A 22,712-nucleotide genomic window follows, 5' to 3' on the forward strand; every position below is an offset into this window, starting at 1 on the left:
TGTCCATGACTGGACTTAACGGTCAGGGGTCCCTTTACCTTTAGGGCATGTTTCTAACCCCCATGGTTAAAGAAAAAAGGGGTTTTCTCCTAACCAAGAGGGATATTTTTTCAATCAGAAGAGGAATGGGTTGGGTATGGATTTTCTATCTTGGACACTGGGAAGAAATGAGTCTTTAGCCAACTAGGTCTAGGATTCCTAGATGCCATTTAGCATGGAGTTTCTTTGAGTAGAGTAGAAGAAAAAGAATGCAGGCATGGTCTGCTTCTGCCACCATAGCAAGTTGAAGACAGGATGACTTCCATCTGCGACAATATTCCTTTCAAAGCAGGTGTGACAGGCCCAGGAACTCTATGCTAGATGGCATCTGGAAACTAGGTAGTATTGAAAAAACGACAGGAACAAACCCATACACTTCAACTTTGGATTCATTCTGGTTTACATGGATTTGAATCCCCACTCAAACACTAGAGATGGGTTGAGGGAGTGGAAATAACTTTGGAATACTTTGATAGTTGCTGTGAAACCTGTTTAAAGCTCGTTAAAGTATGGGATCTTGATACTTAGCCATACTTAAAATGTCCACCCCCACCCTCATGTATCTGTGCATCATTTGTACTGTATCTTCTTTCTTAGGTTCATATCTTTACAAGACGATTTCAAAATTTCTCCATTTCTGTGCACCTAGTAAATCATGTAACTCCTTTTCACTTCACATGCATTATAGTTCTATAATTCTTACAGTAGTCCTGTAAGGAAGGTCAGTATTATTATCCTCATATTGCAAAAAGGGGTGCTGAATTAGAGATAGTGGCTTACCTAATGGAATATACACATTACTTTTGCTCCAGTGCACTCGTACTGCTGCCGCTTGAAGTCAGGTACACATGATGTTAGCCACAATCCATATCTATTAGTTTCTTGAGAAATACTCTGGCTTGATACGTTTTCCTTCAAACCAGCTTTCATCTAACTTGAAAATGCAAGCTGCAGATAAGGTGAGATGTGTACAGTTCAGGCAGGCATTGTGCATGGGCAGCTGGCAGCTTCCTTGAACAGGATTTTCAGGGGGTTGCGGGTGAGGGGAAACAAAATCAGGCAATGCACATTAGGTGAAGATGTTGCCACCCCCCTCCCTGGTGTGTACAGCAATGTTCAAATGTGAATTAAACTGCAGCTGGGGTAGGGGGAGCAACCTCACTGCATTTTAAGCCACTAATGTACGAATACTTAGTGAGCTCATGGTAGAAAGAGAGTCAAACCAGGCACTTGCTGAGTTATAGTGCAGTCTTTTAGCTGCTGTAGATTCCAGCTCACCTGGCTGATTAAAAACCACTGATTTGAAGGGCTTTTCTTTTCTTTTCAAGTGCTCTCTCTAGAATTTGGCATTTCAATGTGCTCGTGCAATACCTCTGGCACCTAATGACCAGGGTAGACAAACTCTTTTGCTTCCATCCTTGGGGTTCTTTGAGGCTTGAGAGGCATTAGCTGGTAAATGAAACCTTCAGGGAAAGTCGTTCTTAAGTGGTAGTGAGGCCTTGAGGAAAAGTGTGTGTGTGTCTAAAAGGACAAGCCAGTAAATAGCACAGCGACTTGTGGGGACAGAACAATGGAAGCCCTTGAAGCTCTGCAAAGGGAGCAGAAGCTAAAGATCTGCATGCTCCAGAGGAAGCCCATCACATTCTCTCTGTGTATATATACCCCCATGCCAGCTTCTGATATAATAAGGAGGTGGCTTCCATGTTTGCATGGATGTGATGGGGTGGTCCCACTTATTAAACAGAGTCAGAGTAAACCCAACAGACAGTTTAGGGCTCACCCAGACTTTACAGCTCAGTCGGAGCAAACGTCAATCGCGCAACACTGCTCAGCCCCAGCTTTCTGAGCACAGGCCAAGCAGAAGTGTGGACAAGCCCTAAGCCCTCAACTCTTATATCCTGAACCTAAATAATCCCTGCCCTGAAACAAGCAAACTCTTAAGACCTCGTTGCACATTATAACAGTGGGTCTTTAAATGTGATCCAGTCACATGGGAAGTGAGGCTTCATGGGCTGCAATTAAATGTGAAAAAATGATTTGCGAATGAGGGTCCTGAACCTTTCCCGCTCCTGCTTATCACCCCCTAATTTGTCCCTCAAGGTGATTTTCTCCATGCCTAAGTCAGTTTTGATAGAGGAGCCCAGCTGGAGGGAATCACATCAGGTGACAAACTGCAGGGAGGTAACTAGGAACAGTGGAGAATTTGCAATCTGTTTGCTTTTTAATTTGGATTCTCCCTCTCTTCTGTATGAATGGGGCAGACCCACATTTAGTCTGCCACTATTGCATGTGGTTTTGACCTTCGTGCATCATATTCCATCACTTAAGTGCTTCTAGGTCTGTTGATCTATTGACAGTTTAAACCTGGGTTTCCCAAACTTCGGTCTCCAGCTGTTCTTGGACTACAATTCCTATCATCCCTGACCACTGGTCCTGCTTCTTAGGGATGATACCTATGTGGGGAATAAGAACAGAGCCATCCAGGATCATATGTGTGTGTATATTTTAAAAAATTAATAGCAGTCATAGGTAAAAGGTAAAGGGACCCCTGACCATTAGGTCCAGTCATGGACGACTGGGGTAGCGGCGCTCATCTTGCTTTACTGGCCGAGGGAGCTGGCATTTGTCCGCAGACAGCTTCCGGATCATGTGGCCAGCATGACTAAGCCGCTTCTGGCAAACCAGAGCAGCACTCGGAAATGCCGTTTACCTTCCCACCAGAGTGGTACCTATTTACCTACTTGCACTGATGTGCTTTCGAACTACTAGGTTGGCAGGAGGGACCGAACAATGGGAGCTCATGCCGTCGCGGGGATTCGAACCGCCGACCTTCTGATCGGCAAGCCCTAGGCTCTGTGGTTTAGATCACAGCGCCACCCTTGTCCCTTAATTGCAGCCATAGGGGGACCAAATTGGATTGGGACTGCAGCACTGGTATGGTATTTGCATGTTTTTCCCCAAGGGGCAAATAGCAGCTTCAGGAAAGGAGAGGGAGAATTTAATTAGGATAATAGAACTGGTGTTTAGGTGTGTGGAATTAAACACATGGCAGGAAATGCCATGTACGTTTCCAAGCACAATTCAAAGTGTTGGTGCTGACCTTTAAAGCCCTAAATGGCCTCGGCCCAGTATACCTGAAGGAGCGCCTCCACCCCCATTGTTCAGCCCGCACACTGAGGTCCAGCACTGAGGGCCTTCTGGCAGTTCCCTCACTGCAAGAAGTGAGGTTACAGGGAAACAGGCAGAGGGCCTTCTCAGTAGTGGCGCCTGCCCTGACATCCTTCAGATGTCAAGGAGATAAAGAATTACACAACTTTTAGAAGACATCTGAAAGTTGGTGTTTTATGTTTTAACATATGCTATAAGCCATCCAGAGTGGCTGGGGAAACCCAGACAGATAGGCAGCGTTACTACTACTACTACTAGTAGTAGTAGTAGTAGTAGTAGGCTGTCCCTGCCTAGGCACAGCCACCAACTGTGCTACCAAATTAACCTTCATCCTTCAGATTTTGTAGTGTGTCTGTAGACAAGGAAGAAGAAACAATCTCATAGGTTGTGTCAGGCCAGAGATGCCTGCAGAACAAGAAAAAATGCTTGGCAGAATAGACTCCAGTATTAGGCAGGTGAGGTGGCCTGCCTCAGGAAGCAGGTTTGGCAGTGCTATTAAAAGACAAGCAAAATGTCAATTATTTAGTTTGTTATATTTTTAGAACCATGACAGGGGTTCAGGGGTGCCATTTGAAATTTTCTGCCTCAGTCACAAAAATACATTCAGCATTTCTGAAACCTAGTAACGAACAAATCCAGATGGCTCCTTTGAGTGAGCAGTGCCATACTCTTCAGCAGTGGGTGAAAATAATCCCGGGTAATCTGGTGGAGGAAGGAGCACAGGCTTCATTCTTGGTAATCTTGTAGGGTTGGAGCATGGAAACAAGAACCCTCTACTTCATCCTCCTGTCCTGTAGCATCATATCAAAGGGCCTCTCTGATTACAGCAATCAGTTGTTTAAAAACAGCCAGGTCTCCTGGCCATTTCCAGTGAAACATTATTTGTTGCTTAGCTTTTTGGAGCAGCCTTTCTATTGGCCACAAAAAGGAGTGAAGTGGTGCAAGATGCCCACACAGCGGGCCTCAGCTATTGCCCGTCATCTTCTGTTCTCTGTTCCAACCATCTCCTGATGTCAGTTTGTGCTTCTGTGTTTCAGAATCCGGACAATCAGACAATTCAAACCAGCAAGGAGATGCGGACATCAAACCACTGCCCAATGGTGAGTGAACTCCTGCCCAGGTATCAGATTCCCCGGTCACTTCTCCTGACTATTTGTCTCCTCACACAGAAGCCTTTTATTTCTCCCCTCCCCTCAGATCCCCATTTCTGAGGCCAGGTTGGGGTGGGTGGCAGGTGCTGCTGCGAATCAGAGGTCTTCACCATCTGGTTTGGAATCATTCCCTTCATATTTGAGAAATAAATGTAGCAGATTGTGAGACCTAAAAGGGGTGCTGAGATTTGATTAATGGATATGGCCAGATCTGAGAGCGGGAGCCTTGGACTCAGATGTGAAGCACTGGAGAAATGGAATTCAGAGTTGACCTAGAAGGGAGATTGCAAACTAGACTCACTTTCTGTCCAACAATGCTATAGCAAGCCACCTCTTGTTGCTGACCCCTGTTCTCATTCCATTTTGTCCTCATGACCTCTCTTCTTCTCTTTGCAGGGCATTTGACTTTCCAGGACTGTTTTGTGACATCGGGTGTCTGGAATGTTACGGAGCTGGTGAGAGTGTCACAGAGTAAGTCAGAGCAACTGAAACTTCTGGGTTGCTGTGCTGTTCCTAAAGGGATTAGGATTCAGAGAGACCTGTGCATGTGACCTCTGCGGCTGTAGCCTCATCCTTTCCTCACTTTCTTAGCTTTCCTCGGAAACTACAACTAATCCAGAATGCGGCAGCTAGACTGGTGACTGGGGGCAGCCGCCGAGACCACATAACACCGGTCTTGAAAGACCTACATTGGCTCCCAGTACGTTTCCGAGCACAATTCAAAGTGCTGGTGTTGACCTTTAAAGCCCTAAACGGCCTCGGCCCAGTATACCTGAAGGAGCGTCTCCACCCCCATCGTTCTGCCCGGACACTGAGGTCCAGCGCCGAGGGCCTTCTGGCGGTTCCCTCATTACGAGAAGCAAAGCTACAGGGAACCAGGCAGAGGGCCTTCTCGGTAGTGGCACCCGCCTTGTGGAACGCCCTCCCATCAGATGTCAAAGCGATAAATAACTACCTGACATTCAGAAGACATCTTAAGGCAGCCCTGTTCAGGGAAGTTTTTAATCTGTGATATTTTAGTGTATTTCTGGTTTTTATGGAAGCCGCCCAGAGTGGCTGGGGAAACCCAGCCAGATGGGCGGGGTACAAATAATAAATTATTATTATTATTATTATTATTATTATTATTAGCTTTCAGACTTGTTGCACAGTGTACTGTGACATCTCTATGACTGGGCAGCCTTTTCAAATGGCTCTGTGGTCTTGTTGCTAAGCTAAGCCCATGGAAGCTGGATTTGATGAAGTGAAAGCTTGTGGAGTCAGATTTGAGAAATTGCTAAAATGGACATCCTCCATATTCATGCTCTTTTTAAGGAGTTATGAATGCAAGACTCTTTCTCCTAATCACGGTCTTGCCCTCAGCAGCATCACAGCCTCATCCCTTCTTCTACTTAGTGCATTTACATTAGATGCACATTAAAGGAGCAGGGAAGGGGAAGCATCCCAATTACATGTTGAACGTGGTGTAAAAATAGGGGCTTTTTTCCTTCTCAGGTTTCAACACCTGGAAAGGTTGACATTGTCGCAAAAAGATTTTGTCTCACTTGCTCCGGGCATCTTGTTCTGTGGGTCCAACATGGATTCTAAGAGTACTTCCCAGCCAAAAGGTTTATTAGTCTCAGGGAAGAGAGTGCCAATCGTCACAAGGATAGCAGCTAGTCCAAATGGACAGAGCCAGCCCTACCATTTAGCAGAGTAATGATTTTGTTTTTTTACCATTATTAAGGTTGCCATTTCAACTTTCTATGTCAGGCACTGGAATGTGTCTGCAAATAGGCTAGCAGGATCAGTACAGGAGGCACAAAATGACAAGAACCAGCGACGGCAGTGCCCAATCCTAGCAAGGAATTATTTGAGGTTCTTCTCATTCCTATTATTGCTACCATTTCTAGGAAGGCTGAAGTGTATGTAGGACCATCATAGGACCTCCTTCGCATCTTTAAGTCCAGTTGAGGTAGTTGATCCCAAATATTGCCAGAATTAACATGAGCATTTTGTGACTCTCCTGGTTATTATTATTTTAGGCTATTTTCATTGGTTGCATTAGAAGTTTTTGGTTTGTTCATCGTTTTACAGATGAAATTGGAAAGTTTTAGAAAGCAGGCTTTCAAGTTCTCCCCTTAGCTAGAAGGGAAACAGACACTCAGTTTCCAAGTTACCTAACCAAGTGTTGACTTATTTAGCACCATATAGTGCCAAACCAGTACTGCTCTCTTTGGGCAACAAATTTAGTAACCCAAACCTGCTTACACTTTTATCTTTTCCCTTTCCTTGTGTGCCATTATATTTCAATCTGCTGCCTTTCTCTTTGGCAGTTTCTTGCACTCAGTAGCTTCAGCTACTGGTCATGCTACTACAGTCAGGGCTGTAATGTGCGTATCTATCAGCAGTGATATTTTTCTAGAAAAGGAGGCACCAGAACTCACTATGAACGCCTCCCTTGTTCTCTTAGAATGACCGGAACTGAGTTCCAGCAAGTTCTGGCTGAAAAAAACAAAAAACCCTGTCTAGCAAGCCATTTGCTGATTTGACTGCTGAATCTCCTGTTTCCTGGGGAAAGCAACCAATGAAATCCATGCTGTCTGGCTTCCTTGCACTATGACCCCTGGCTGAAAGCTGCCATACCATGACAGTGTCAGGACTTTTACTGGGTGCACATTGCAATAGTTGGTTTGCCTTTCAAGGGTGGAATCAGTTCTAGAGTACAGATGTTGGCATCTTGAAGTTAGCAAACTGCCTGAGCAACACCTCAGCAGAGCGCCCTGGCCTGGTTTCCATGTAACAGTTCTGTTAGAGGAAATAGACTGTTTTTGTAATTCCTGATGCTGGAGTCAGCAAATGTCTCTGGTTGTCAAAAACTAATGACTAAGATAACAGCACGGAGAGGTGGAGCTTCTTCAAGCCTGGTGACATCTGCCTTCATTCTGCAGAGCACATGGTGGGAATGTGCTGGTAGCCAGGATTGTCCCGAACTGGCCTTGCCAATATTAGACCAAACCAAACCACCTTTAATACCTTCATTCAAGAAGATGGCAGCTACTGATTTAGGAAGTCAGTTTGACATTTTGTTTCTCTTTTGATGCCGATCCTCCAGTCTCTGAGTTTTTCTTTCATTCTCCAGCTCCTGTTGCCACAGCGTCTGGTCCAAATTTCTCACTGGCTGACCTCGAGAGTCCCAGTTACTACAACATCAATCAAGTGGCTCTTGGTAGACGGTCAATAACATCTCCACCTTCTAGCAGGTATGTCTCCCCGCAACTGTTGCATAATGCAGAAGTCCTGCTGGAGGGCAAATGATGCCTCTTTTACCAGTGTCCTCTCTCAGTCAGTCCCATTGTGAAGGATGCCTGGGCAGTAGGAGGACTATCTACTGTTGTAAACCAATACTTTCCAAAACCACAGGCCACTGGTGGAATAAAAGAAAACAGCTGCTTGCCCTTCCTAGTCTTGATGTCAACTAACCCCTCCAAACAGGAAAGCCCAGGCTCTGGAGGAGGAAGGCCTTCCTCAGCTGGTACCCTATTTCATCACTCAATGGTTGCTTATGGTCTGCCCTTCTGTGGTCTCTTCCCATTGCAGTTCCACCAAGCGGCCCAAGTCGATAGATGACAGCGAGATGGAGAGCCCTGTAGACGACGTGTTCTACCCTGGGACAGGGCGGTCCCCAGCAGCTGGCAGCAGCCAGTCCAGTGGGTGGCCCAATGATGTGGATGCAGGTAGGGGGCACCAACTTTGCACCCCCAGTTCACCTAGATCTTGATGGGAAACTAAAGCAGAAGAGACTGGGCTGCCCTCTGGCCTTCATGTACTTAACACTCTTCTTGTACTGTATAGGCTGCACAAATTCCTTTTACAGAAGCAAGGACCTCCTGTTGTAAATTTTGTTCCTCCAACACAGTGGTCACCTTTCTAGATAATGCCTTAGGTTTGTGAGGCAGGATTTAAAAGGAACATAGGCAGATTCTAGTCTCTTCTGACACATATTCCTTGAGGTATTGTAGGCTGCTGTAATTTCTGGTCCTGATACTCAGAGTTTTCTTTTGCATCCCCTGAGACATTTTGCAGAAAGTGCAGGCCAAGTGGTAGCTGTGTTAAGGATCTGAAGGAACTGTGTTTGGACAGCTACCTACAGATTCCACAGGCTGGATAGAACATTTCAGAGGAGCAGAGATATAGTTATTTACGACAGGCTTGGGGTGTAACTCTTTAATAGACAAATCCTCAATGCAGGATTAGAGGGGAGCCCAGACCTAAAATAAGAGAAATGGGGTGAAATGGGGTGGGGATGAGACACAAGGATAGAATGACAAAAAGAGAACCCAGGACCAGCAAAGTTGTGGCCTGAGACCAAGTGGTACGGATCCAAGCACAGTAGTTGGATGCTAAGACAATGTAAGCCCTGAAACAAGCCTAGGATTCTGGAGCATGGAAAGAAGGGAACAGTGGGACGCTATTCAGTAAAGCATTCTAGCGTGTAGGCACAATAGAGAAAAGAGGTAAATTGCACACATTGAACACAGAGATCTTCACATTTACATGACGTTTGCAATAGAGCATAATACAATGTAGTATAGATCTGCAATACAGAGGATATGATTTCTAAATGTTCCCTGTGTCATGTGTTGTTGGGAGTAAAATGTTTAAGCACTGATGCCAGAGAAGATGCTAGCTTGTAGATGCCAAGTGGAGGTTGTGAGTGACAGCATGTATTTGTTGGTTGTGTGCATGAGGGGGTCTCTGTGAATAAAGAGGAAGGGGATTAATAAGGAGGGAGGCAGCTTGGGTGCAGGTTTGTGAGAATGGAGAGGATGCTACATGGAGTCTGTTGGGAAGAGGCTTTGCTGAGATGCAGCAGCCTCTGAGGTGAGGCACAGCAACTGTTTGTACTGGGATTGCTTACTCAGTGCTGGGAATCAGCTGCCCTTAGGCTGGAGCATAACAGCAATCTGTTTATCCAGGGATTCCTTGTTGCAGGCAGGCTTGGGATTCAGATACTTCTGGGATAGGATGCTGTTGCTGTTGAATTGTTATGTGGAAGCAGAGTTCTCTATTTGGAGACCAAAAGACAAGAAGCAGAATATAATTAAAAACCAAAACGCTAAATGGATGTGATAGAATGGATGGAAAAAAGGGATGGGGGGATGAGATCAACATCCATAGCCCAGCAGGGGAGCATAGTTCAACTCATTTGAGAGCCCTTTGTCAATTCCTAGTCTTTCTAACTAAGGGACTTCAGATGCCAGAGCTTGACACGGTCTGCACCTGAGACTTGAGTGAGCTGAATTCAGTTCATGCTAATCAGGAGGTGGTTGCAATGCTTTGTCTGTATCCTGTTTTCTTGACTGACACACAAACCCTTTGCTATCATTTTGAAATAGCAGTTTTCTGACATGACTCGTGTCATTCTCTAGTTAGGGCATTTGTGTGCTTGCTTGGTGATATTCTTCTCTGCATTCCCAATGAGATCATTTGCCCATTTTGAAACGTGGAAATAAAAAATGATTGACAAATTCAGACTTCTTTGCAAAGTTGAAATGCGCTTTGGAAGTATCGCCAATGTTCATGACTGTCTGTGGTGAGAGTGACTAGTGTGAGCAGGTTATACCCGCTTCAGTTAGCTAACAAAATTCCTTCCCACGCCAATCATCTCTTCAAATTCCTGTCCAGCATTTGCAGGGATGATTGTGAATCTGTGATATCCTGGGAGAAAAGAAGGAAATTGGTTTCAGAATAAAACGCCTCTTACACTGGCTTTTTCCATTGATCTTTCTTTCATCCCTTTTATATGTTAGCAATAAAAAATTATCCGACCCCATTAGGCATCTGCTTATCAGCATTCTTAGCTAATGACAAAGAGACATATATTTTTATGGTACCTGCTACCCACACCTTGCTAACAAGTCAGATGTCTTAGCAGAAAGGGGGCCTCCTTGCTGTGTATATTTGAGGAAATGCTCTTGCCTGAAAATTTTATAGGGTATACACTAGATAGCTATGAAGTAGGTAGTTTGTGGACATTGCACAATTGCTGCAGGAACTAAGCAACTCTGCATCTTTGGAGAGCTAACTGAAATTACCATAGAGGCTTCCAAGAACAAGAAAGAACACTATCTGGTAAAATCTATCTACCCCTGCCCCAACCAGCACATTCACACTTGTAGAATTCCTAGCATTTGACATTGCGAAAAGCATAACTCAGGTCCAAAATTGGCCAGCAAATGGTCTATGGAGGGCCCAGGCGAGGTCGGAGCTGCAGGTCCACTCCTGCCTAGTAATAGAAAGTGAATGACAGGAGATGCACGTCTTCTTTTGAGAGGGAGCCTTGAAGAAGATGGCCTTTGCTTGGAAACACAAAAACAACAACTGCAAAGACTTAGTGAAATGGGTTGCTAATTCTCAGTGTTTGGCTGCCAGATTTGGAGTCAAGAAGCAATTTACCCTCTGGTCCGGGTAGGAAGTGTATGGAGCGCTTTTTCCATTTGCCTTCCCAGGCAGCATGTGGCACATGTCTTCTTGAGCCAGTTGCTCTCCAAGCACCTTCTGCACTACACCTGCTCTCTGTTTGCAGCGCATTCGATAGGATAGGGTTGTGCAGCGGAACTGTGGGGAGTGAATGTACTTTGCACCTGGGGGCTGCTCTAGATTAGGCTTTTAGTTATGCATTTGTAATCCTGTCACATCATCCTGTGCTGCGCTTAGATGATATGATCCCAAAGGTGTCTCCTCCCCCTTAGAAGCCTCAAGGCTGTGGAACAGGTTGTATTCATATGCATTCCCCCTCTTTCTCTCTCTCCTCTCCCCCCTCCTCCTTTGTCTTGTTGAGTTTTGTTCCCAGCCATCTCAACAAATCGCCAATTAAGCAGCGCAGCTGCAGGGCTTGTGTGAACAGCTGGAGAGACCATCCAGCCGTCTGACAGGGACAGGTGTTCACAGCTGGCTGGCAGCCCCCCTCCCCATCCCTGTGCTCAGGTATCAGGTGTTAGGCAGCTGGCATGAGATAACAGGCTGGGGGCTTTTCTCTCCCAGGCCCCCTTGCCTGCTGCTGAAGTGCCAGATTGTGCTGGATTACAGAAGCAGCAGCAAACATGAAAACCATGGCCCATCTCCCTTAGCGGCAGTATAGCAGCTCCCACCATTCAAAGGGTGTGTCGCCAGTTTGCTTGTTGTACACACATTGGGATGTTTTTTGTAATTGACAGCCCTGTTTACTGGATGGCTGTAGGCTTCTGGACAGCAAATTCAGGGTCAGCCCACAGCACTACAAGAATAGGCACACACTCCAAGGAAATTAATTAGTGGGTAATTAGTAGGAGATTTGAGGTAAAGTTCTAAGTGCTGAACCTCAACTCTGACACTGCATAGTACTCCGCACCCAAATTTATTTCTCGGTGTTCTAGTCAAAGATGGCTGCAGACACAACAGCTTGTGGTGGTTATTAAGGAGCCACTGGATCAATTGTGGTCTCAGGGCAGAAGCATCAAAGACCAAGCAACAGCCTTTTTTTGGTCTGGGCAATATTCTTTTCCAGTAGGACTTGCAACAAAATGATGCAGCATAGAGTGCTCCAGTTCAGAAATCTAGTCAGATGGCCATGCTGTTTTCCAGGATACTGCATTTCCACATACACACTTCTGGTATGTGCCTCCCGCCCCAAACAGTCCTGTAGTCCTTTGTTCAGTCCTCATTGGAGTATTCCCCCTTCCTCTGTTTTTCAATGGGTTGTTTGTTTGTATGTTTGTTTGTATGTTGTTTCTACTGCCACAGTCTTTGAGATTTCCAGGAGCGTGCTAATATCTGGAGCTCCAGTGGCTGATGCTGTTTTGACTACATAAGGATACACATTCAGAAAACTGGTTCATTATTAGCAAACAACAATCATTCTCAACTCCAATCCCACAGACAACTGGATAATTGCTGGGGTCTCCACAGAACAGTTAACATATGTTTTGTTTAAGAAAGAATGCACATGCAGAACTTGCATTTTACTAAACTTCTCTGCCCCCGTTGACATTGTTATCAAAAACTGCCAGCAGCATATTATGAAATAAACTGGCCCAGGCCAGGCATCTAAGAAATCCCCTTTAACTAGTAATTTTTTTACTGGGGGAACAGTATGCTGCACCAGTGTTCTATTGTGAAAATTATGAGCCCTAGGTCAAATCAGCCTCAGTCTCTGTTGTCTGAAAAAGATAAAACAAGTCATGGGCCACATACAGATACTGACCATTTCACCACCTTTCCACAGGGCACCGGTGGTCTGCATACCATCATTTGAGAAACTCTGGTATGTAGGATGTAATTCTGCTAAAGCAGTTCCAAAAAGAAAGAAAGCATGAAGCGACTCTATTCTTTGACTATTATTTGTCTGACTGAAAAAATCACATAATTCCCACGGCTTGGGGTGGGTGGGTGGGGGAATCAGAGACATAATAATAGTTACTAAGAAAATTGAACAAGGAGTATTATGGCACCTTAAAGACCAACCAACATATTATGGCAAGCTTTCATGGACTGCAGTTCACTTCATCATATGCAACTGTTGAAGTGGACTGTGGTCCATGAAATCTGATAGCACAATAAATTTGTTAGCTTAAGACACCTAGTCCTCTAGGAAAGATAAGCACAAGCTAACATGCCAACCTGTTGGACAAGGAATTTGATTCACCGGGAGACTTGTGCTGGTGACAGTGGTATATATTGAAGTAAGACATACTTAAGCTAAAAATAAGACAGTGAGAGGATTCTATTCACTGAACAGCTGCCCTTGAGAGGACAGGTAATATATGGAACCTTAAGAGCAGGAGCATCGTGCATGAATGGCCAGTGGAAACATTGTGGATTTTATTGCCCAAACTGCTCAGCATTTTTGCTATTGAAATGGCACGTCTCACCCTTTAAATCCAGACATTTGTGAACCCCAAGTATTTATTTATTTTTAATTGCCTTCTACTCACATGGCTTTCTTAAAACAAGTTTTTAAATAAAAAAAATAGATACTAGGGGTTGTCTTTGTCTATTTACATTCTAGTCGCTGAAGTCTTTTCTGAATAGTGTCACCTGCTCATTTGTTTCTTTGTATGCTTGTTTCTGTTGCGTTTCTGTCACTGGCAAACACATTTTTATAGCGGTACCCAGCTATTTAAACAGAGCTACTTAGATTGAGATGTGCATGTGTGTTTGTGGCTGCCACAAGTTCTTACTGGATTTTACTACATGAGCTTTAACTGCTCAGCACTTGTGTGTTCCTGGAAAATATAGAGCCTTTCTTCTCCAACAGTGCCCTACCATTTCAACAATCTCTTCCTATTTTGCTGCTGTTGTTAAGTCACAGGGGACCAGTTTGTACATCCTTATCAGAATCTGCTCTGTGAGTCAAGTTTGACAGCCAGGTGGGGTTGCCCACTTGTCAATCTCATGCCGTCACATGATTGACAGAGCACCCACCTGTTAAAACCCCTTGCACTTTGCAAATCCACTTTTAAGCCCCCAGTCGTCCCTATTTTCCCATTGCAGAGCTAGTACCAGTTTCAGCTTTAGATCTGGAAAACGGGGCAAAGATTAAAAATCTCATTGCACAGCACCACTCACAACTGGAGCTCCCGGCAGCAGCTTTCAGGTTTCAAAAATTAAGATACTGGGAAATCTGACATGGAGCTCTTGCATCTCATGTAGTTTGGCCCTTAACTCTTATTAAAAACAAGGGGTACATACTCATTATTTTTTTAAAAAAATTACTAAGCTTGATTCCGGACTAGCCCAAAGTACTCTGTGGTTCTCTGAATGTAACCTGCAGTCTGCATATACTTGAGTCCCAGAGGAAGTAGCCTTATTTCAAGATACAGCCCACAGCCTGTATGTTCTCCTTGTACTGATTTCATGACATGAAATCATTTCACTTCCCTTGCCCAGAATGGTATATCATATTTCTGTGGTAAGCATGTACAAGTGCTGAAAGATCACTTTGAGCTGGGAAGATTCAGGATGTGCCTTCCGGCTCTCTTCCTTTCCAGACTAGGAGGTCTGCTATGTGGAATGGCAGAGTGGGGAACCTTGGGCTTCCGTGGCCTCTTTTTGCTTTGTTTCTAAGGGCCTGCACAGCCACACACGTATCTCCCGAGAGGGAGACAGCCTGTGAGTCTGGGGGTTGAGGACATCAAGGATGGCACTTTGCTCTCTGGCTTCCCACCTGTAGCATCCTGTTTCTCCCTAAGAGTGGTACAGAGGAGGGCAGCTTGAGTCTGCACATTCCTTGAAAAAACGGCTGATTTAGAAGCAGTGTGCATATCAATCAGACTATGCAATTGGTTCTGTGGTGTTTTGGAAGGGGGAAATGGTTTGAGAGCTCCTGAAATATACATCAGGATAAGATCGCAACATGTGCAACCAGTGGGGAAACAGCAGGAGTCATTTCTGAAAATTGATCCATTTGGAAAAGATAGATCCCTTGTGAGTTACTAAAACATCCTTGTATTTCTGGGTTTGCAGGCAATTCTCAAACAAATTCTAATAACACCCAAGTGGCAGGTCTGTGGGCATTACTCTCACAGAACTGCAGGGCGAGAGTGAGGCTTCAATTACCTCTGAGCATACCTTCAGAGGAGGAGGGGCAATTGTCATGCAAATGAGAATTCTGGCAAATTTCATTCCCATTATAAATCTAACTTTAAACCTGCATGGAAATACCCTGAAACAAGGTCTTTCAAAGCACTAATAAACACTCTTCACAGATTAGTTCACATTGCTCAGATCACAGAGTGACACAAGCGAGGTGCACAACCATCTCAGCTGTGCCTGTAGGACAAGGGATAGTTTTGCAGCAATTGGGGGGGGGGGCAAAGAAGGAAACCAACCCTCTTCAAGAGGAAGGAAAATTGTGGTGATCTAGTGGGATCAGCAAGCAAGCAATTCATATGCTCCCTGGGCTGTCATTCCAGGCTCTCTACAGATAATTAAAGTTTAGCTCTTAGTACATGTTAAGTGCTGTAGAAATAATATATGATGACTATGTCTTTGCATATACCACTTCTGCAACACATAGTGGAATCTGACTGTTTCAGCGGAGTTATTGTACAGTGAGCGGGTAGCTTTTATGAAGGATAGATGTACCATACACGCCAACTGCTTCATAGACCTGTTCACTGGCAGGCAGAGAGAGACACAAGAAATTCAAAGCAGCCATTGCCCACACACTCTTTCCCATAGACCTGCAACAGCTGAATCCTGGCAAAGGGGGCCTATTCAGACTGTGAGCTGGTCCACCAGAGTGAACGAAAGAGCACGGCTAAATACTAATCCATCTTTCCATCTGTTAAACCATGCACTTTCTCCCTGATTCCTTGCCAGGACCGGCTTCTTTAAAGAAGTCAGGGAAGCTGGATTTCTGCAGTGCCCTGTCCTCCCACACCACCTCCCCGAGAATGGCTTTCACCCATCACCCGCTGCCTGTCCTAGCAGGAGTCAGACCAGGTGAGAACAAAGCCATTTTCTTAGGGGGGCGAATGGGTGGATTGTGGGCAAGGGTGGGGAGGCAAGGGACAGAGCTGTCTCCCTGAAAGGGCATGTCAGAGTTCTCAGTCATGTCGGTTCTGGCAATGGTCTTCTGCTCTCTCTCTCTCTTTCTCTCTCTCTTTCTTTTGTTCTTTCATTTTCTTGCTTTCTCTTTCTGCTGCTGAGGCAGCTTAACACGAGGATTGTATAATGCATCCTGGAAGACCGATCATTTTGGTGGGATGGGGTTTTCACCAAGTTTTCCTGCTCCATTAATCCGGATCGACTTGGGCAACATCGAGTCAAAGATGACCGTAGTGGACTAGATGTTCTGGTTTGACATACGGCAGTTTCGTATGCTTCTATGAGAACCCTATGGAAAAAGAGTGTCCAGAATTAATTGGGTTTAGATTTAAATATCTGGAAAAACACATGTAGAACATCCATTGGGGTGTTAAATATGAAATTCTAACAGACACCAAAGTAGCACATCAAGATACACTCAGGTTTGTATGTTGCGTTTCCTCCACCCCACCCCACCCCACCCCGCAAATTAGCTTTCTACCCCCAGATTAAAACAACAACTGCTGTGGAGTTGTAAGCCCCACTGAAGGGAAGGTGACTTAGGCAAGTTTTCAGTACCTTTCTTAGAAATCTATATTTTCAAAGCAAAAATTACTTGCAGTGTATTCTAAGTGTTTGCTTAGAGACTGATTTGCCGCACTAATTTCTCGTCCAAAATTTATTTATTTACTTACTTTAGTTATTTATACACCACCCTTCAGCGAAACTTTCCCAGGCTGCCTTTACAATTAAAAATAGAAATACAGTAACGCAACAAAAATTATAAAATGTATGCAGTAAAAATGACAGCAATAACATGCAAAACAGCAGATGGCAGAGTAGCATAAAGACTGTTCATTGCTAGCATGTGAATGGTCATATATGTAGGAATAACTTTTTTGAATTGTCAAGATTGGAAACGACCAATTCAGGTAGAAGCTCTTGTATGTTTTATGCATTTTAGGAGGGTGCTGTGATTTGTGTTTGAATGGTGGGTTTATGTAATGTAATGTTTAGTTGTGCCGTAGTGTATGTTGCACAGGACTGTAGTGTGTGTATGTGTGTAGAGAGAGGAAGGTATATTCGGAATAGGATGACAGCACCTCTTAGTGTGGAGTGGTCAGGCAAGGAACAGAGTAAGCAGGTTTAAGTAGACTACCCTGAAGCTGCACACCCAGCCCTAAGGCATTTTTAAATTGCCTGCCTTTTTACACCTTGGATCTTGCCTTGGATTTCGGGGATGTTTTGCACAAGGCTTAGTCTTACTGCAAACATACCATCAGTTGTGTGTGAACTCATAAAATGATATGGTGGTAGAACATTACTGTGGTGATGGTCTGACTGCAGCAGTGATATAACCAGATTGATTTCTCTCTTTCCCTCCTTCTCTCAGACCCCAGAGGCGCATCTTACTTAATAGGGCAAGATTAGATAAATTGAGATTAAATTCAATCCCGACATGGAAGCAGTTGCTGTACCAGCACTTCAGAACAAGGGGAGCGGGAACTTGCCTTTGACCTGGTTGCTGCTGGACAGCACATTTCCTCCTCCTTCTGAACATGCAGGAGTGACTCGAAGGAATGCAGCAGTGTGTGAAGTTGTCAGTACAGTGGTGCCCCGCAAGACGAATGCCTCGCAAGACGAAAAACCGCTAGAAGAAAGGGTTTTCCGTTTTGGAGGTGCTTCGCAAAACGAATTTCCTATGGGCTTGCTTCGCAAGACGAAAATGTCTTGCGAGTTTTTCCGACTTTTTTTTCCTCCCCCCCCTTTTTTCTAAGCCGCTAAGCCGCTTATCTGCTTATCCGCTAAGCCGATAAGACGCTAAAAGCCGCTAAAAGCCGCTAAGCCGCTAATAGCGCTAATCCGCTAATCCGTCAATGGGCTTGCTTCGCAAGACGAAAAAACCGCTAGACGAAGAGAATCGCGGAATGGATTCTTTTCGTCTTGCGAGGCACCACTGTATAGCTTTTAAAAAGCTTCCGGGCAGCAGAAAGTCACTGATTCTATTTACAGAAATACTCAAACACAACACACACAAAATATTTATAAAAAAACCCCCATTATTTTAAGGCCATAAAAATAATTTATGAAATAGTACAAAACATACATTTTTTAAAAAGCAAACAAACCAAAGAATGCATTAAACATTGGTCCATGGAATTTTTTTGGGAAAGACTCAGGGAATGAGTTGTCAACAGAAACTAAGGGCCAGACTTCCTTTTATGCAGAGGATCCAGTACGGAACTGAATTTCCAAGTTGTTCTCTTTTAATGAAATGCAGCTGTGGGGGGCTACCAGTTTAGCTGAGCAACAATGTCCTGCCCATCCCATTTTCCAAATAAAAAATGTCCCCCAGCTACTGTATGAGAGGAGAATGAGTTAAAACACCTTCCCCCAGCATTTCATTGAAAAAGAAAAGGTTGGGTGAAACAGTCACATAATTTTTGCATAACAATGAAGATTGAAGTGAAGCACATATGTAGTTTGGTGAATCTCCCTGTGCAGAGAACTGGCCAATAAGCACACCCTGCCTTGTTCTCTAGCAGTTATCACCCTCTGAGATGATGGAACATTCCCCCCCCCCCAATCCCTCCCACCACTGTTTGCTGAACCACATTGCACAGGACTGGCAAGTTTGAAATTGGCTTGTAATTGCCTAACAATTACAATCCTATACATGCCTACTCAGAAGTAAATCTGGTGTGGAATCTGCTTCCAGGTAAGTGTGTATAGGATTGCAGCTTAAATTGTATATGATCCCCAGAAGTATTTTTAAAAGATTGCAGGGGACAATCCAGCTGTAATGATACTCTCAGTATTGTGGCAGGACAAATCTTTTCCATAGTCCTATTCAGTCAACCCTTTGAAGCTGTTTTGTCTGCTGATCAGGAACTGCAAAATGCTCAGTAGAGGATAAATTTGTTTTAAACAGATTTAGACACTGAATTTGGCATTTCTTATCTGATGGAGCCATGCTCCTCTTGGACTGGCTCTTGCATCAAGCACCCACTGGCAACTGAGCTGCTTGTGCATTTTCGGTAGTTTTGCTTTTTAACATCTGAATAATTATATGCACAATTATACACAAAAATATGTAGATTATGCATACAATATGTATAAAAGAGTCGGACTTCATTTCTGCAGGATAATTTTGTGTGTGTGCATACATATACACACATATATGTATGCAATATATACAACATATATATATATATATATATATATGCGCGCAACATGTATATACAACATATACATACAATAATGTGTATAATAATGCATTATTATTAATGCATTACCTTTCCCGCCCTGACCCGCCACAGTGATCCATGTGATGGTCATCTCCAGGCTTGACTACTGTAATTCGCTCTACGCGGGGCTGCCCTTGAAGCTGTCCCAGAAACTCCAGCGGGTGCAGAATGCTGCAGTGAGGCTCCTCACGGGGTCCCTGCCATGGGAGCATATTCACCCAGTGCTTTTCAAGCTGCACTGGCTCCCGGTGGAGTACAGGGTCAGATTTAAGGTGCTGCTTTTGACCTTTAAAGCCCTTCACGGCCTAGGACCCTCGTACCTACGGGACCACCTCTCCTGGTATGCCCCACGGAGAGCCTCAAGGTCCATAAATAACAACACCCTAGTGGTCCCAGGCCCTAAGGAAGTTAGATTGGCTTCAACCAGAGCCAGGGCCTTTTCAACTCTGGCTCTGGCCTGGTGGAACGCTCTGCCTCATGAGACCAGGGCCCTGCAGGATCTGATTTCTTTCTGCAGGGCCTGTAAGACAGAGTTGTTCCGCCTGGCCTTTGGCTTGGAGCCAATTTGATTCCCTCTCTTTCTTTTTTCTTTTCCTTCTCCTCCTGCGATGAGGCTACATTTTAATATTTTAATGTTCCATTATTTTAATGTTGTATTTTATTTTTGTTTTTAAGTTGTAATCATTCATCTTGTTTTTATTATTGCTTGTAAGCTGCTCTGAGCCCGGCCTTGGCTGGGGAGGGCAGGGTATAAATAAAAAATTATTATTATTATTATTATTATTATTATTATTATTATTATTATTATATAATATGCAGTATTATATAATATGCAGTTTGTATTTCTAGCAGAACTGATAAAGAATTAACTCACTTTTCATTGTGATCAAGGAGCGACACGAGAATTAGAAAAGATTCATGCAGATAAGCTCAACATCAAGATTTTCAAAAATTGCATCCCTAAGCTGAGATTTCTCATGAACAGATCCTTAGTTTTATGCTGCTGCTTTTTCCATTGATGTTGCTCCCTAATCACCTTTGAGAGCAGCCTTCATTGGCTGAGTTTTGTTGCAATTTCTTTGCTCAACTTAAAATAATATTAATCCTGCCACCTTTCATTTTAGCCCATTCCATCTTCCTTTGCATTTAGCTGCCACAGAGAACAAGTTTCCTGCCATGATTCTACCTGCCCAATGCAGCCAGCAGCCAGTTATTCTGTGTAACTGCCTTGCTATCATCCGTATTCCCTGTTCCACCATCTGTCTAGTTGTGTATCAGTGTGTAGGAGGAACTTCAGCCACACAGGAGAGTCAGTCCCCAGTCCACAACAGCTGGTTACTTTGCTGACTCCCCTTCCCCATTTCCCTGTTAGTTACTAATGTCCCAGTTATTCCCAAGGAGAGGAATATGTCTTGCCCTTTTGCCCTCGTGTGCTTGGGGGAAAGTTAGGTGTTATTGTCATTATATTTATTTGTAAAGTGCCTCCAATGTACAATGCAATGCAAGTGGAATAAGACAAGTCCTTGTCCTAATGAGCTAATAATCTTAAATTAGATGCGGGGAGGAGGAGGGGAAACAATAAAGGGCATAAAAGGATGGGAGAGGGCATGGTAATTGTAGATGAATATTTTAGAAATGTAGCTCCCTGTGCTTGTACTTTATTTTGATGACGGGTGGCGGTGGCATTGATTAAAACAATTGTGTAAAAAAATATAGATTTAAGGCAGAGGACTTCAACATCTTGTCACAAAATATGATGGGGGATACATGCACATAAGCAAAGGTACCCCCCCCTCGATGGCTGCTGTGTGTGTGTATGTGTGTATGTGTGTATGGTATATATATGGAGAGAGAGAAACAGACACACACACTTATTGCATGCTTATAGGTAAACATGCATGGATGTGGAAGACACGCAAGATGCGTAACACACACAGGTGTGTGGCATGCCCTGCTCAGATCCCTCTGCATCTGCTTTCACATCTTTGCAAATTCTCACCCACCTGTGCTCTTGTGAAAAAAGAGCAGTTTCCTCACCCTGCCAGGGTTGAGGGAATCCTCGATTCCAACAAATGAGACAAAATGGCGCCCCTTCCCCTTATAGCAAGGATGTCGGGGTGGGTGTTTCTGTTGAGGTATAAGCATCAGTTGGGCTGTGTAGAATGGAAGCAGCATGGCATGGGGTTGTTACTGACATCTCTTTCTGTCCCCCCTTCCCCCCCCCCTCTCTCTCTCTCTCTCTCTCTGCTTCTGTCCATCTGTCCTTACACTCTCCAGGAAGCCCCCGTGCCACAGCCTCGGCCCTGCACTTCCCATCAACCTCCATCATCCAGCAGTCCAGCCCCTACTTCACACACCCGACCATCCGCTACCACCACCACCACGGCCAGGACTCGCTGAAGGAATTTGTGCAGTTTGTATGCTCGGACGGCTCAGGCCAGGGCTCCGGGCAGGTAAGAGCCATGCACCTCAGCCCAGGGATGCCGGCCTGTCCAACCAGAAACCCCCACCCTACAACCCTTCTCCACCTCCTACCCCTCTCTGTCTCCCTCCCTCCCTCCCTCTGCCTGTCTGCCTGTCTGCCTGCTTGCCTAGGGCACATGGAAGTCAGTAGCACAGGAGGCAGGATTACCAAGGCCCCTGGGTCTGGAAGAAACGGGGTCTTTTTCTCTCGAAGGAACGGTCTGACTGACACTGGCTTGCTCTTGGCAGCTGACATTGGCCTCTGAAAATAGACAGGGTTCCAAGTTACAACGTTCAGGCTAGGGAGAACTGCCCTGAGGGCACCAAGGATATTGGAGCTTGCTTTGGAGGGTGGATAAGAGGAATATAATTTATTCAGAAGACGGGCTTCTTTTCTGCTTGTCATTCCGCCTTGTGTGGGACATGACCTCCAAAGGGAGGGTGCATGTCTGTATGGCCCAGACAGGCTTTTCCCCCTGTTGCCCCATTTTCTTGCCCCTCTCCTATCTGCCACCCTCTTTTCATAGGATATATTTCTGAAGGGCTTTGAGTGTTCTAAAACCTGGAGTATTCTGGATTCTGTGGTACAGGAGGAGATCCCAGAGGGCTGTACCGAGCACATGCTAGAATGTGGAACCTCTGTGGAATTGGTGAAGGTTACAGAGTGGCAGGATTCAGAGATGTCAGGTTTTGCAGAATTGCTAGATGGCAGAAGAATTCATGTACCTAGAAGATGGAACTTTTCCGTGCACCATGGGCTTCAGAAAGTGGGACCTTCTGAGACGAAGGTTTGAAATGTACCTCAAGTACTTGGTTCGTACTAGAGAATATGCTTTAGGTGATAAGTTTCACCTCAGAGGTAGTCAAAGGGAGCCCTTCTGAGCTAGCATGTGAGGAAGGATTGCGATGAAATGCAGTATTGCCTCCCACATCCTGTAATGCATCAGCCCAGTACAAGTTTTGCAGGCTAAGAAGAATATTGGAAGAGAAATGTTCTTCATCTTTAAACCTCCTTTTAATGAAGATATTGGACCAAAGTTGCTTCCATACTAGACCTCTGCTTTACCATCATTTCCTAGAAGTGAAATTGAAA

General features: G+C 44.7%; 1 protein-coding gene across 7 annotated transcripts in view; it reads left to right on the top strand.

Annotated features, from left to right (window-relative positions):
- NFIX (nuclear factor I X) overlaps positions 1-22,712 on the top strand; it is a 256,837-nt gene that overhangs the window by 209,466 nt on the left and 24,659 nt on the right. For 5 of the 7 annotated variants that reach the window (XM_081845283.1, XM_081845282.1, XM_081845286.1 and 2 more), the window contains 6 exons: positions 4,245-4,307; positions 4,755-4,829; positions 7,480-7,600; positions 7,938-8,074; positions 15,702-15,824; positions 21,434-21,609. In XM_081845283.1, coding sequence (XP_081701409.1) covers positions 4,245-4,307; positions 4,755-4,829; positions 7,480-7,600; positions 7,938-8,074; positions 15,702-15,824; positions 21,434-21,609 — 695 coding nt within the window. The remainder of the gene's footprint in view (positions 1-4,244; positions 4,308-4,754; positions 4,830-7,479; positions 7,601-7,937; positions 8,075-15,701; positions 15,825-21,433; positions 21,610-22,712) is intronic. The other 2 variants (XM_081845285.1, XM_081845288.1) reach the window with 1 other exon arrangement.

The sequence above is a fragment of the Podarcis erhardii genome (genome assembly GCF_964252035.2).
Source record: "Podarcis erhardii genome assembly, chromosome: 17".
Lineage (NCBI taxonomy): Eukaryota > Metazoa > Chordata > Lepidosauria > Squamata > Lacertidae > Podarcis > Podarcis erhardii.